General features: G+C 39.8%; 1 protein-coding gene across 1 annotated transcript; it reads left to right on the forward strand.

Moving 5' to 3' along the window:
- On the forward strand, window positions 10859–13882 carry LOC109836432 (60S ribosomal protein L18a-like). The gene is made up of 4 exons (XM_020404326.1): window positions 10859–10971; window positions 11345–11460; window positions 11554–11617; window positions 13357–13882. Exons 1-4 carry the CDS (start codon window positions 10957–10959, stop codon window positions 13696–13698), a joined length of 537 nt encoding a protein of 178 aa, XP_020259915.1. The 5' UTR covers window positions 10859–10956; the 3' UTR covers window positions 13699–13882.

The following is a 14701-nucleotide window of genomic DNA, read 5'->3' on the forward strand; positions in this document are numbered from 1 at the left end:
GGCTGCGACACGACGGTCTCGGCAGCGAGACCGTTGGCTCCCACTGTGGTCGCCAGCTTGTTTGCGTCAAAAGTTGGTTTCGTTGTGGAATTCATTATATCTTCGGTCGATTACAATAAATTCAAAAGAAATAGTCTTTTTATAAGACTTCTTTTACACAACAAAAGGAAAATTACAACTCTTGAGAAACAAACGCAGGACCGTTGTTTGGATCGCTGCTTGCGTGGGATCTTTGCCTGTGCCGGGAGCGCTTTGACTCGTGGACCACCAAATCACAGATTCTGATTGAACCGTGAGGGGTTTAATGATTCTTCCTTCGTTTATCGAAGTAAGAATTTGAAGCGAATATCTTATCGATGTAAGATGTTCACTCTTCCAAAGATCAAGTCTGAGCTTAGATCTCTAGGACTCGCTAGAAGCTTCTTGAGGATGTTTGTGAAGAAGGAAGACTCTCTCTCTTGCTCTAATTCACCAAAACTCAAGGCTCTCTGCTCTAATCTCTCTGGAAAATGCTCCGCCCCTGTCAATGATGGCCATAGGGGGGTATTTATAGCCTCCTTAGACGATAACTGAAGAAATAACTAGTCAATAACTGTCTCTTTAGGCGCGGCAGCTGATGCTGTCGCGGCTAAAGGGCGCGACAGTCGACAATGTCGCGGCCAAAGGGCGCGGCAGTCGACACTGCCGCGGCTAAAGGGGCAGTTACATGCCGCGGCAGTCGACACTACCGCGGCTAAAGGGGCAGTTACACCCACGTTCATACGTGTTTGAAACAGTTCTCCCACGACCTTTAACCACCTTTTTCGTGGTTTAACTGCTTTTCCACGTCAGCACACGTTCTATTTCTGATACGCCGCCACGTGGACTTTAAATAATCATCAGATAACTGTATTATAACTGCTGTAGCATCCTGCTTTAACTGCCGCGGCACCATAGGTTGCAGCGGTTAAGCCGCGACACCATAGGCTGCCGCGCCTTAGCCGCGGCACCTTGGTCTGCCGCGCCTTAGCCGCGGCACCATGTCCTGCCGCGCCTTAGCCGCGGCACCATGTCCTGCCGCGCCGCCATATGTTGCTTGATGACGTGTATATTGTTCTTCTATATCGTCTTGAGTGGTGTTTGAATGTCTGTAAGCATTTTTTTGATGTCTACAGGTCTTCATCAGAAAAAGAAATGAACACAACGAGGTTGTGCGCTACAAAGCACGACATGTAGCACAAGGTTTTTCCCAAAGACCGGGAATAGACTATGAAAAAACATATTCTCCGGTTATGGATGGGAATACCTTCCGATTCCTAATAAGCCTCTCATCTCTGGAAGGCCTAGAAATGCAGCTCATGGACGTGGTGACTGCATATCTATATGGCAATATAGATAAAGATATCTATATGAAACTCCCTGAAGGATATAAAATTCCACCAGAGATAGCAGATAGACCTCGGGACGTCTATTCTGTTAGGCTTCAAAGATCATTATATGGTCTTAAGCAATCGGGGAAAATGTGGTATAATAGACTAAGTGAGTTCCTTGCTACACAAGGATTCACAAATGATAAAGTCTGCCCGTGTATCTTTATAAAAAGATCGGGAACAAGATTCATTATAGTCGCCGTCTATGTCGACGACTTTAATCTCATTGGATCTCCTGCAGAGATAGCTGGGATATCTGAAAGCCTTAAGAATACTTTTGAAATGAAAGACCTAGGAAAAACAAAGTATTGTCTTGGCTTACAGATCGAACACCTTAAGGGTGGTATCCTGTTACACCAATCCACATATACACGGAAATTACTTAAAAATTTCTGAATGGATAAATGTCATCCTCTTAGTACACCAATGGTTGTTCGATCATTGGATGTAAAGAACGACCCTTTCCGTCCGCTGGAAGAGGGGGAGGAAATGCTAGGTCCTGAAGTACCTTACCTCTGCCATTGGAGCACTATTATATCTGGCTAACTGTACGCGTCCTGATATAGCGTTTTCAGTTAACCTACTAGCCAGATATAGTGCAGCGCCCACAAAGCGCCACTGGAATGGAGTTAAGCATCTTCTGCGCTACCTCCAAGGGTCTATAGACCTGGGATTATATTTCCCGAAGGGTGGGTCTCCCACCTTAATTGGTTATTCAGATGCAGGTTACAGGTCTGATCCCCACACCGAGAAATCACAAATCGGATTTGTGTTTACATTCGGTGGTACGGCCATCTCCTGGAGGTCTGTCAAGCATACCACTGTAGCAATCTCATCCAACCATTCCGAACTCCTCGCGATCCATGAAACCAGCAAAGAATGTGTTTGGCTTCGTTCTGTCATTCAACACATCTTAGTGTCTACCGGCCTGAAGACTGGTGACCTTGAGCCAACTACTATATTTGAAGACAATGCAGCCTGCGTTGCTCAACTTCAGTCTGGCTTCATCAAGGGTGACAAGACGAAGCACATATCTCCCAAGTTTTTCTGGACGCACGATCTTCAAGAGGAGGAGCTAGTTAAAGTACAGCAGATCCAATCATGTAATAATTTAGCTGACTTGTTCACTAAGGCTCTGTCTAGATGTACTTTTGTAAAACTTGTAAAAGGAATAGGGATGAGACATCTGAAAGACCTACAAGCCTGAAGCTTGTATGGTTCAGGGGGAGTAACCTATGGGTTGTACTCTTTTTCCTTAGGCTGATGGTTTTTTCCCACTGGGTTTTCCACAGCTAAGGTTTTAACGAGGCAAACAAGTTTACTCTGGATCCAGAAGTATCCATCCCATTAGCTTTACGAACCCTGAAGTGTTCATAAGCTAAACCCAAGGTAATAGATAGATAATGGGGAGTATTATGAGATGAGGGAGGCCTTTGGCCTCCCCCTCATTATCCCTCCATTCACACCCTATTTATGGTGGTGTAACACCCCACTAAGTGGGGGTGACTCTTGGGTACTCAACCTATTCACATTGACTAGTATAAATATATATCATAGGCCTTTGGCCTATGGATGAGTTTCAAACAGAAGGAAAGAAAAAGAAAAGGAAAAAAGGAAAAAAAATCCTAACCCCAATTTCAATTTAACCCCGCCAAAGCCCCTTTGCCATCTTCTGCTTTTGCCATAAACACATGTTACCAATTAGAAATCAAGAAAACAAGGATGAGGTGGAGAATGATGGAGCTCTTCCATGAAGGGACAAAGTACATGCATGATGGGTATCAGGGTTTTTTGTTATTCTCACCAAGTCTCCAGTGATCATCAACATGAACTTTGTTCCTAATATAAATGTGAAGGCATCCAGTTCTATTTTTTAAATTTAGTTCCTCTAACCATTACACCAAAACTTTAAAGTTATGATGATGATCAATAATTATAGTTTTATATTAATTCTAACATGCCCCCGCAGGTTGAGCCCCTTTTTTTATGGGTTAAAACCTGGACTCACGTAGCTGTGTCAATTTTTAGAAAATCCGCATTTAATTCGTGGCCTGATTGGGAGCAGTCGTGATATCACTGCCCTAGAAGATTAAGGACCCGCCTATAGACGCCTGCGCGCAGTTTGTCCTCTCTCCCTAGCGTTAAAAATCCCCGACAGCAGCGGCTCATGCACTCCGGGCGTGAGACACAGAGCTTATGGTCAGAGAAACAGTTGCCCAGAAAATAGAATAATGTAAATTGTAGCCGAAATCGTTTTATTGGAGGTAATAAGTAGAGAGAAGAGGTGTAGAGATTTTCGTCTTCGTTGGTGTGTTTCTGAATGAGCCCAAGCTCCTTTTATAGGTGATGAAAGGTGTAACCCCCGTCTGAGAAGTCCAGGAACTCCGTTACGCACGGTTATTGCTTCTCGTTAACCCGATGCAGCCCCCGCAATTACAAAATGTGTAAAACGTGGCGAAATGAAGCTTGAGAAGCACAAGGTGTGGAGTGTGTGCTGCGGGTGTGCGGTGCGGTGCGAGGCCCGGCGTGGCGTGGGCGCGGTGCAGGCGGGTGGCGTGGAGCGTGCGCGCAGCGCGCCGTGTTGGTAAGAACGCAAGCCGACAAAACGCAAAACACTATTCAAAGCCCAACTAAGGAGAGAACGCTGTATATAACGCCTTTTGCTATATCTCATTTTCGATGTGGGACTATTCACAAGGCAAAATTGCCTTTTCATGAACAAAACCTTCCAAACAATCCCCCAAAAGGCATATTGACTGGACAATAATAATGCAATAAATAAATCACAAAATAAATATAGGTTGGGCAACCTTTCGTATCGTGAATTCGGGAAAGGTAACTTTCGGCTTTGAACATTTCCTTAGTGAGTTTATCGCCACCTGAGGGACATAATGGACTCGGCCTTGAATTAAGCCCCTTGAATCAGGTATTGATAAAAACACACACAATACGTTTCATCTATTGAGCTAAGCGGATTGAGCGTTAAAGGCCATGCTCACAAAAAACCGACTCATGAGAGTTTCTAGGGGTCAGCCCTGCTCCCCCAACCGCGGCCATCACGGTTCCTCTCACGTAGGTAAGTCCTCAAAGGGTACTACAGCTGTTTATTTAATACCCCCCACAATACACGCGTTGGACTTATTAAGAGTAAAACTCGGCCTAGCCAGCTGTATCATAAGAGCATCGTCACCATAGAGAAGGGGTAGTAGCAAATGCTACATAATGATATATAAATATATCTAGGTCGATGCTCCACACGAGAGTCACTTGTCCAGCTTGTTTCTACCACATTGAACCGACATTGGGACTACGTCTCCAAATAAGGGTTGGGTTGCCGCTGTCAGTGACCTCATTTATGGGCTTAACCCCATCTCCCTCGATGAATCCAGAACCACACTCCTGGATAATCCCTTAGTCAAAGGGTCAGCAAGATTTTTCTCAGACTTTACAAAGTCCAAGATCACAACTTTGCCTAATAGGCGTTGTACAGACTTATATCTTATTTGAATATGTCTGTTATGTTTTTTATTTACATGTACTTGCTTTAGAAGCTCTATGGTAGATCTAGAATCAGAGTGAATGGAAATAGGAGGTGAGGGTTTAGGAACCAAAGGAAGTTCAGTGAGAAAATCTTTTAACCATTCGGCTTCTGTGCAAGTAGTATCAAGAGCAATCAGCTCAGATTCCATGGTGCTCCTGGCAATTATTGTTTGCTTACATGATTTCCAGGATACAGCAGCACCACCAAAAAGAAATACATATCCAGATGTAGACTTTACACTGTTGGAATCCGTGACCCAATTGGCGTCACTATACCCTTCTATAGCATCAGGGTAACCAGTGTAAGTCAAGCAATAGTCAATTGTGCCTTTTAGATATTTGAATACTCTTTCTAAGGCAGACCAATGATCTTTGCTAGGGTTGCTAGTATACCGACTCAGTCTCCCTACAGCATAAGCTATATCAGGTCTGGTTCGGTTGGATATGTAAAGAAGAGATCCAATCATCTGAGAATATTTTAGTTGGGAGACAGGTTCACCTTCATTCTTCTTCAAAGGTATAGAAGAATCATAAGGTGTGGAAACAGGTTTAGAGTTATGAAAGTTGAATTTGATTAGCATTTTATCAATGCTATGGGAAAGACTCAAAGATATTCCTCTAGTGTCTCTAGAGATTTTCATTCCAAGTATCATGTCTGCAAGACCTAAGTCTTTCATATCAAAATTTTTTGGAAAGATAATCCTTTACCTTTGAAATTAATTCAAGTGTTGTTCCAAAGATAAGGATATCATCAACATAGAGACAGAGAATGACATAGTCATTGTTTATCACTTTAGAATAGACACATTTATCGTATTCATTCACAGTGAAGCCATATTGTGCAATGACGTTGTCAAATTTCTGGTGCCATTGTTTAGGAGCTTGTTTAAGACCATACAAAGATTTAACAAGCTTACAGACTTTGTTTTCCTGACCCTTGGCAATGAGGCCTTCAGGTTGGTGCATATAGATTTCTTCATCTAAATCACCATTCAGGAAAGCAGTCTTGACATCCATCTGATGTATGATAAGCTTATGGATAGCAGCAAAGGCTAGTAATACTCGGATAGTTGATATTCGGGCTACAGGAGAATATGTATCAAAATAATCAATGCCCTTTTGTTGAGTAAAGCCTTTAGCTACTAATCTAGCTTTAAATTTATCTATGGAACCATCAGCTCTGAGTTTCTTCTTGAATATCCACTTACAACCAATAGGTTTACAACCTGGAGGTAAGTCGGTGAGTATCCAAGTATGGTTTTCCATGATAGATTTAATTTCATTATCAATGGCTTCTTTCCAGAAAGGAGATTCAGGTGAATCCATTGCTTCTTGGAATGAGCTTGGATCACCTTCAACAAGAAAGGTAAGGAAGTCTTCTCCAAAATTCTTTTCGATTCTACCTCTTTTGCTTCTTCGAGGTTCAATATCAAGAGGTTGAAAAGAACTGGAAGATGGAAGATCAGAAGGAATGGATGATCTGGGATTTTCTGAGATTTTAGATTTGAAAGGAAAGATGTTTTCAAAGTAGACTGCATCTCTTGCTTCAATGATGGTATTGTTGGATATGTCACTGATTTCAGATTTGATGACTAAAAATCTGTTAACATTGCTATCAAGTGCATATCCAATAAAAGCAGCATCTACAGTCTTAGAACCAATTTTTCTCTTCTTAGGTTCGGGAATAGCTACTTTAGCCAAGCAACCCCAAACCCGGAAGAAATTTAGATTAGGAGATCTCCCCTTCCAATATTCATAAGGAGTTGTATCGGAATATTTCTGGGGAATCCTATTGAGAATGAAGCAAGCAGAAAGAAGAGCTTCACCCCAGAGATTTTCAGGTGCTCCTGAACTGAGTAACATACAGTTCACCATGTCCATTAGGGTTCTATTCTTTCGTTCAGCTACCCCGTTAGACTGTGGTGTATAGGGAGCAGTAACCTCATGAATAATACCGTGTTCTTGGCAATATTCAGTCATATGATTTGAGGTATACTCCCCCCCACGATCAGATCTTAGAATCTTGATCTTCCTGTCAAGTTGGTTCTCAGATTCAGCTTTGAACACCTTAAACCTATCTAAGACTTCATCTTTAGTTTTGAGAAGATAGGTGTAACAATATCTGGAGTGATCGTCTATAAAAGTCACAAAATATCTCCTACCCCCTCGGGTGAGAACTCGGTTAGAGTCACACACATCACTATGAATTAATTCGAGGGGTTCAGAGTTTCTAGTTATAGACTTGAAGGGTTTTTTAGTGTGTTTCCCTTGAACACAGATTTCACATTTAGATGAGGGATCATGAGAAGATTTAGGAATGAGGTTTAATTTACTCATTCTCTGCAAGGTTTGGAAATTGACATGTCCAAGTCGTCCATGCCAAACATCACAAGACTCAACAATTTGAATAACAGAAGACTCAGAAATTTCATTAGAACTGGAATTGATTACATTGAGTTTGAAAAGGCCATTACAGATAAAACCTTTTCCTATGAAAACATTACTCTTTGTAATCACAAATTTATTGGATTCTTTTACAATCCTATAACCAGCTCTAAGAAGAAGAGATTCACTAATCAGATTGCGACGGAGAGAAGGAACATGATAAACACCTTGCAGATGAAGAGATTTTCCAGAAGTCATGGAAAGCTCTATACTTTCACTTCCTATTATTGATTTAGTGGAGTCATCTGCTAAGCTTATGCTTCCTCCACGTGATTCCTGATAATTTGAAAACCAAGAGCGGTCATTACAGACGTGGATATTTGCTCCGGAATCCAAATACCAATCAGTGGAAGAAGTTAGAGAATTTACAAGATGAGATGAAGAGGCTAACCTGAAGGAGGTTGGATTCATTTCAATCATATTAACTTTGTTGGATCCATTTCCTTTAGGGGCAGGTTTGGCCGGTTCCTTCTTCCGAAAGAAACAGTTGTGAGCCATGTGGTTGGTTCTACCACAGACAGAAAGATTTGTTGAAAGATTGTTGATTTTTCTTGAATTTCTTCCCTTTGGGTTTGAAATTCTTAGATTTAGGCTTATCCTCTACCAAGTTTACTTTAGCTTTTGTTTCATTCTTGGTATTGGAGTTTTGCCTATGCTGGTCTTCAATACGAATAGCCTTGAGGGCTTCAGTTAAAGTTAGATCTCCTTGCTTGTGTCGGAGATCTCCAGCAAATCTAGACCAAGAGGGAGGAAGTTTATCAATCAAACAGGAAACTTTATAATCGTCAGTAAAAGTGTTTCCTTTTGATTGGAGATGACGGAGGAAATCTAGGAATTCATGAATTTGATCATTAATGGGCTTGTCATCAACCATTGTGAACTTATTGAAAGAGGAAGAGGTGAAGCGCAGAATTCCGGCATCATCATAGCCATATTCTGCTTCAAGAGCATTCCATAGATCTTTTGCACTTTTGAACTCATAATATATGTCATAAAGGTTGTCCGCAAGTGCACTAAGGATCCTATGACAACAATGATAGTTGATTTCTTTTGGTTTCATAGAGCTAGAAAAAGAGCTAGCACCAGAACCAGAAGTAGAAGGAGCATGTTGAGTAGGATCAGGAGTCAAAGGTTGAGAACCACTAGTAGATGACTCAGAAGTGTCAATAGCAGATAAAAGACCTAAGGTAGTAAGCCAGTATTTCATCTGATTAGCCCACCGTTTATAGTTAGCACCGGTGAACTTCTCAGGTTTGACACTTTTTGAATGATCAGGAATTGCCATAAGTCCAATTTAAGTTTACTAGTCTAGGTAGATGTAATCTGATATAAAAAAGGATTTTGTCAATATTACTAGACCAGAAACTTAATTAAACCTGCTCTTAACCAAAAACTCTAAAAGTGAAAAGATTAAAGTTTTACTCGGGTAGTTTGGCCAGGTAAGGATAGTACTAGAGGTTGATCAATGATCGATTAAGTACCTCGTTTCTTGCAGAGCGCTTTACGCAACCCTTAAACCTTTCCTTAGACACCAACTAATCCAAGAAAACTTGAACCGGTTCACTTAAAGATTTTTTGTTTATGACAGATACTGAATTTGAGCACAGAAGCAACAAAGAAATAATTTTTTTTAAACTAATTTAGATGCAACAAGTTAAAACAATTAACTAATACAACAAGTAAGTAAAATATATGAAATTCGGGTGAACAGTAATCCCAATGAACAGTATTTTTTTTATTTTTATTTTTTATTTTTTTTAAAATTTTTAAAACTAATTATCTTATCAGCAAGAATATCCTTAATCTTCTAGAATGCTGTCAAAACGGGAATATAAACAAATTAAGGAGTTAGAAAATTCAGGCCTGATTGGGAGCAGTCGTGATATCACTGCCCTAGAAGATTAAGGACCCGCCTATCGCCCTGGCGCAGTTTGTCCTCTCTCCTCTAGCGGTAAAAACCCCCGGAATCGGCCGGCCTCTGCACTCGGGCGTGAGACACAGAGCTTATGCTCAGACGAAAACAGTTGCCCAGAAAATAGAATATGTAAATATGTAGCCGAAATCTTTTATTGGAGGTATAAGAGTAGAGAGAAGAGAGTGTAGAGATTTTCCTCTTCGTTGGTGTGTTTCTGAATGAGCTCCAAGCCTCTTTTTATAGGTGATGAAAGGTGTAACCCCCGCTGAATCCAAGGAACCGTTACGCACGGTTATTGCTTCCGTTACCCGCATGCAGCCGTTACAAAATGTGTAAAACGTGCAAAAATGAAGGCTTGAGAAGCAAAAGTGTGCGGCTGCGGCGTGGCGTGGCGTGGGGGCGTGGCGAGGCGTGGCGTGGCGTGCGTGGCGTGCGCGCGTGTGTGGTAGAACCGCAAAGCCCACAAAACCCAAAACACTATTCAAAGCCCAATAAGGAGAGAACCATTATATACCCTTTACTATTCATCTCATTTTCCGATGTTGGACTATTCACAAAGGCAAAATTGCCTTTTCATGAACAAAACTTCCAACAGAAGTTATGGTGAGGATCAAGAATTATAATTTTATATTAATTCTAACACATTTCATGTTTATCGTGGCCAAATTGAAATTAGGTATTTTCAAACCAGAAAACTATCTTTTTTGGTTGGAAGCTAAAGATTCAGAATGACAAAGAAGTAGAAGGACGATCTTACTGTGTTTTTAATTACATGTTAGGGTTTGGAGTTTATAATGGATCAAGTTTTAGGTTCGTAATCGGTTTAATTTTTGCAAAACATTTAAATGGGGATATAGACTATAGAGGTAATTTAACCATGATAACTGTTCAAAATTTGACATTAATTAAGGTGATGGTTGAATTTGAGGGATAATACAATTTGAAGGGTAAATTTAGAATTACAATGATTCAAGGGGCAAATTTAAATATACTTATAACCATTTGAGGGGCATTTATCGAAAAACCCCTAGTGAAAATCCAACAAAAAGAAAGCAAGAGATCGCCCGTAATATTTTATCATTAGCAATTAGAGATATAAAGTAGATTAAACAACACTACTCAAATCTCTCATATTCTGCTTACACTTATATAGCCTTACTTATTTCTCATAACATTTATATTACCTTAGATTGTTTAAAATTAACACACTGATATCCTCTAAAATACAAACATTTATTTTTTTATGGAGTATTTCTATATGACACTCACATGGTAATTGATTGCAGATGTTACGTGATAATAGTAGTGCGAATTTTATAAACTAGTTAGATTGCACGTGCAATGCACGTGGTCGAATATCATGGTTATTTAAAAAAGTTTAGAGTGTTTATAATTTTACAATCTACTATTTCGGAAATTCGCACTACTATTTTAAAATGATAAAATATTTAAAAGGAGCATGATATACACAGCCCAATTCACGAAAGCCTCCGAATTGCCACGCTTCTAGCACGTGAGGGCATTTTCTTAATAAATGCCAAAATAGAAAGCTTGGCTAGGGTTTCTAAAAGCCCTTTAACCCCTCTTGTTTCTTTCATAAAAAGGCGATTTTTAAGTCGTGAGAGCATTAGAAACTCATCGGAATCCATGGGCGGCTTTAGGGTAAGATTCCAACTCCAAATCCAACTCCATTTGTTGTTCTCTATTCTTTCTCTTCTTTGATTCCGTGGCATTTGATTCGAAAATGATGGAGATCTGAAGATATTTCAAGTGTTAAACAAGGAGCTAATCGATAAATCGGTGGATCTTAAGGACAATTAAGACTCTGGGTTTTCTTTGTTACGGAGCTATTTGGACTTGATTAAAAGCACATTGTTGAAAAATTCTAACTAAGATCAGTTAATCTTGAGTTGAATGTCATCTATACTTGGTTAGCTGTTGGTGAAATAATGTCATGTGTATTTATTTAAAGTTTAATTTGGTATTGTGCTGTTTGGTTCGTCTAAAGATTGTTGCTTTTTCATGATGATGGCAGTTTCATCAGTACCAAGTGGTGGGCCGAGCTCTCCCAACCCCGTCCGATGAGCACCCGAAGATTTTCCGGATGAAGCTTTGGGCGACAAATGAAGTCAGAGCTAAATCCAAGTTTTGGTGTGCTTGGAATCTCAGTACTTTGGCTTTGTTTCTGTAATTTTTGGTGCTGTCTAATAACATTTTTGTTGTTGTTTAATTGAAATTTATAAGGTACTTTTTGAGGAAGCTGAAAAAAGTCAAGAAGAGCAATGGGCAGGTTCTCGCTATCAATGAGGTCACTTCTTCTTCCCTTCCAATCTTCTCATGAATTATTGTTGTATATGAAACTCATGTAAGTAAGGTGTATTTAGTTAGGCGCTTATGATTGGTAATTTATATGTTTTTTTGGAGCTCTTTTAGTTTGAAAATCATCTATGAATAGTATATGTAGATCATTTTAGTAGAAAGTCATCCATTGTTATCATTGAATGGAAACTGTTAATTATATTGGTTTGGTAGTGCATTATATGTTCTTTTTTGCTTTGTCTAAATGGGGGCACACTTGATCTCTCTAGTCTGCTTTAGATGACTTCCGGGCTCAATTATTAAATGGAAAGTTGCAAGGACTTCACCAAGCCTCGAGGTTTATGAAATTAGATTGTGATCAGATTTCTTTATCACAGTATGATAGTTAGGAGTGACCCCTGGTTGACTGCTTATGAGATTCCAGTTGTTTCATATACTTGTTTCGGTTCGGTTCGGTCCGGTCCTGGCTCAGTGGTGAGGTGTGGATGGGTTAGTGGAGGTCCTAGGTTTGAGAAAGGTGACATCTTCCTTCCACTAATATGGTGCTTTCTATAAATTTGACTTTCTTGTGTGTGAATCTTGTTAAGGATTCACATTTTCACTTTGTTTTGGTTATCCTAGTAGATACATTCTCAACTATTAACAGCTTCTTTGGTTGCTATCCGGCTTCACATGGTAATTTTTTCTAGGATGCTGGGTTGTACCTTAGTCATGTTGTATGAAATCCTTTTTACTGTCTGGCGATCTGATCTGATTCTGGGGATTCCTTCATAACCTTCTGAAACATACATGTTACTCTTTAACATCCTGACCATTTGAGTTACTTCTTGTGTGTGGTAATCCTTCTTACTTCAAACAGGCCTAATATATTTACTGAATATATTTCGTGTTCTAACTTCCACAATCTAGTTTATTGGTTAATCAAGTGAAACATCGGAAACTTTTTTTGTAATTCACATATATGCTATTTAGTCCTTAGTACTCAACCATGGGTCTCATATCAAACTCCACTTTATACATGTTCAGCGAAACCATTTTAACTTTCTGAAATTCTGAGTCTGTAGGACATAAAATTAGACACTATTATGTTGAGGTCTAAGATGTTTATAAATGCAAACATTGAATGCAATGTTCAGTTTTTGCTTCAGTTTTCTAGGCTTCTGTGTGTTAATGTAGGAGCACGAAATTGCTACAATTTGATCTCTATGGCTGTGATATGCTAAGGCTCCTCACTCGAGAGTCTGGAGATTAGATAGGTGTAATCTCACAAAAGTTTTCTAGTCCTGTTTGAGAATGACACTAAGATCCTTGAAATCAAATAGCCACCTTTGATTTATATTTGCGCTGGATGGAAAACAATAGGTTTTATATATTGTCAAATTAGTGAAAGACTTTACTGGATACAGTTTGGTTCGTCTAATGACCATTGGCTGTATGATTATTTTTACTGATTTTATACATCAATCACACCATATTTATTTCCAATTAAACTTAATAATGTCAGAATATATATACTTATTCTTTTCATGAAGCCGTTTATGACGATTCTCATGGTTGTTTTAAACTTTTTTTACGGTATTTCTTAGTGTTGCTGTTAATTATACATTTTAGTTTCCCTCTTTATTTAGGAATTCACAGTTTTTAAAGCAAAATTAAAGCAAATTTAATTTGTTCCCCTATTAATTATATTCATAAACTGACATGGGGCTTTAATCCTTGTGTGAACAGATTTTTGAGAAAAACCCAACAAAGATTCACAACTATGGCATCTGGCTTCGCTACCAGAGCAGAACCGGGTACCACAACATGTATAAGGAGTACAGGGACACTACCCTGAATGGTGCAGTGGAGCAGATGTACACCGAGATGGCATCTCGTCACCGAGTAAGGTTCCCTTGCATCCAGATTATCAGAACTGCCACCATCCCGGCTAAGCTTTGCAAGAGGGAGAGCACCAAGCAATTCCATGATTCCAAAATCAAGTTCCCTCTTGTATACAAGAAAGTGAGGCCACCAACCAGGAAGTTGAAGACCACATTCAAGGCTACTAGACCTAACCTCTTCATGTAGGGCTATATATGGTTTACTAGCATTTGGGGATGCTCTTTTTTGCTACCATCTTATGGATTATGTTTAAAAATTTTGTATCAGTTAATTTTGGATTCGAATGCGACTTTTCTGTGTTGAAGGGATTTTGTGATGAGAATTTTGGGATTAGTTTAGCTGGATCATTGGATCATGTTTTAAATTTTAATCTCTTATATGCAGTGGTGTGGTTGAGTACCACTGCTTAATGCGTATCATTGTGTGTTGTGCAACAGAATTTTTGATATATTAAGCTGAAACGACAATATCGAAGAACGTGAGCAATTCTATGGATGAAACCTATCAGTCCTCCCTGAATCTGTGATGAGCTTTTGTCAGCTTTGATTTTGTAATTGGTATTATTTTGTAGTGTCTTGTTGTATGCACCAAGCTCACTCATGGAGAACTATATATCGAAAACATGAATTTCTTCCCTCAGAATTGTTTCAGTAACCATCCAGTACGCATATTTGTTGCCTCATCAGAGCGTGTGAATCTATTCCGATGCAGAGAACAATCTAAGAAGTCTGTTCGTCTCCTCAACGAGCATATATTGACCTCGAATACTTTGTTCCAGCAGAATATCTGTGATCTCCTTCGCATCACCATCAAGACATAGAGACAGCGCTTGGGACTAAGCCCTTGCTGCCTTAGCCGCGTCCCAAGCTGCTCTAGCCTCCAACTCATATGCCGATTGAGCACAGGATTACAATATCCGTCAAAGTTCGCTTTAAACCATCCCAACTTGCGTCTGTTGCAGCAAAGGAACTCTGCGACCGTGTCGTGCGTCGTTGCGGCGATTACGAGTTTTGGCTCAGCGTAGTCGCCTTACTGGACTCAATATTTTTACCGTGTTTGCCTTGAGCGTACGCTTAACTAGAAGCTCATGCTACTGTACGGTTTGGATCCGCTCTTTGTTTCGGGCACGGTGCGTCTAAAAATTTCTCAGGTTGAAAGCTTAAGTTGGATCTGACCTGTATTTGCAAAT

The sequence above is a fragment of the Asparagus officinalis genome, chromosome 4, assembly GCF_001876935.1.
Source record: "Asparagus officinalis chromosome 4, Aspof.V1, whole genome shotgun sequence".
In the NCBI taxonomy this organism is placed as follows: domain Eukaryota; kingdom Viridiplantae; phylum Streptophyta; class Magnoliopsida; order Asparagales; family Asparagaceae; genus Asparagus; species Asparagus officinalis.

What these genes read in the sequence shown, in the direction of transcription:
- LOC109836432 (XM_020404326.1), top strand. An exon ending in AGAGCTAAATCCAAGTTTTG is followed by an intron (nt 11,461 to 11,553) that starts GTGTGCTTGGAA and finishes GAAATTTATAAG; the next exon opens with GTACTTTTTGAGGAAGCTGA. An exon ending in AGGTTCTCGCTATCAATGAG is followed by an intron (nt 11,618 to 13,356) that starts GTCACTTCTTCT and finishes TTGTGTGAACAG; the next exon opens with ATTTTTGAGAAAAACCCAAC.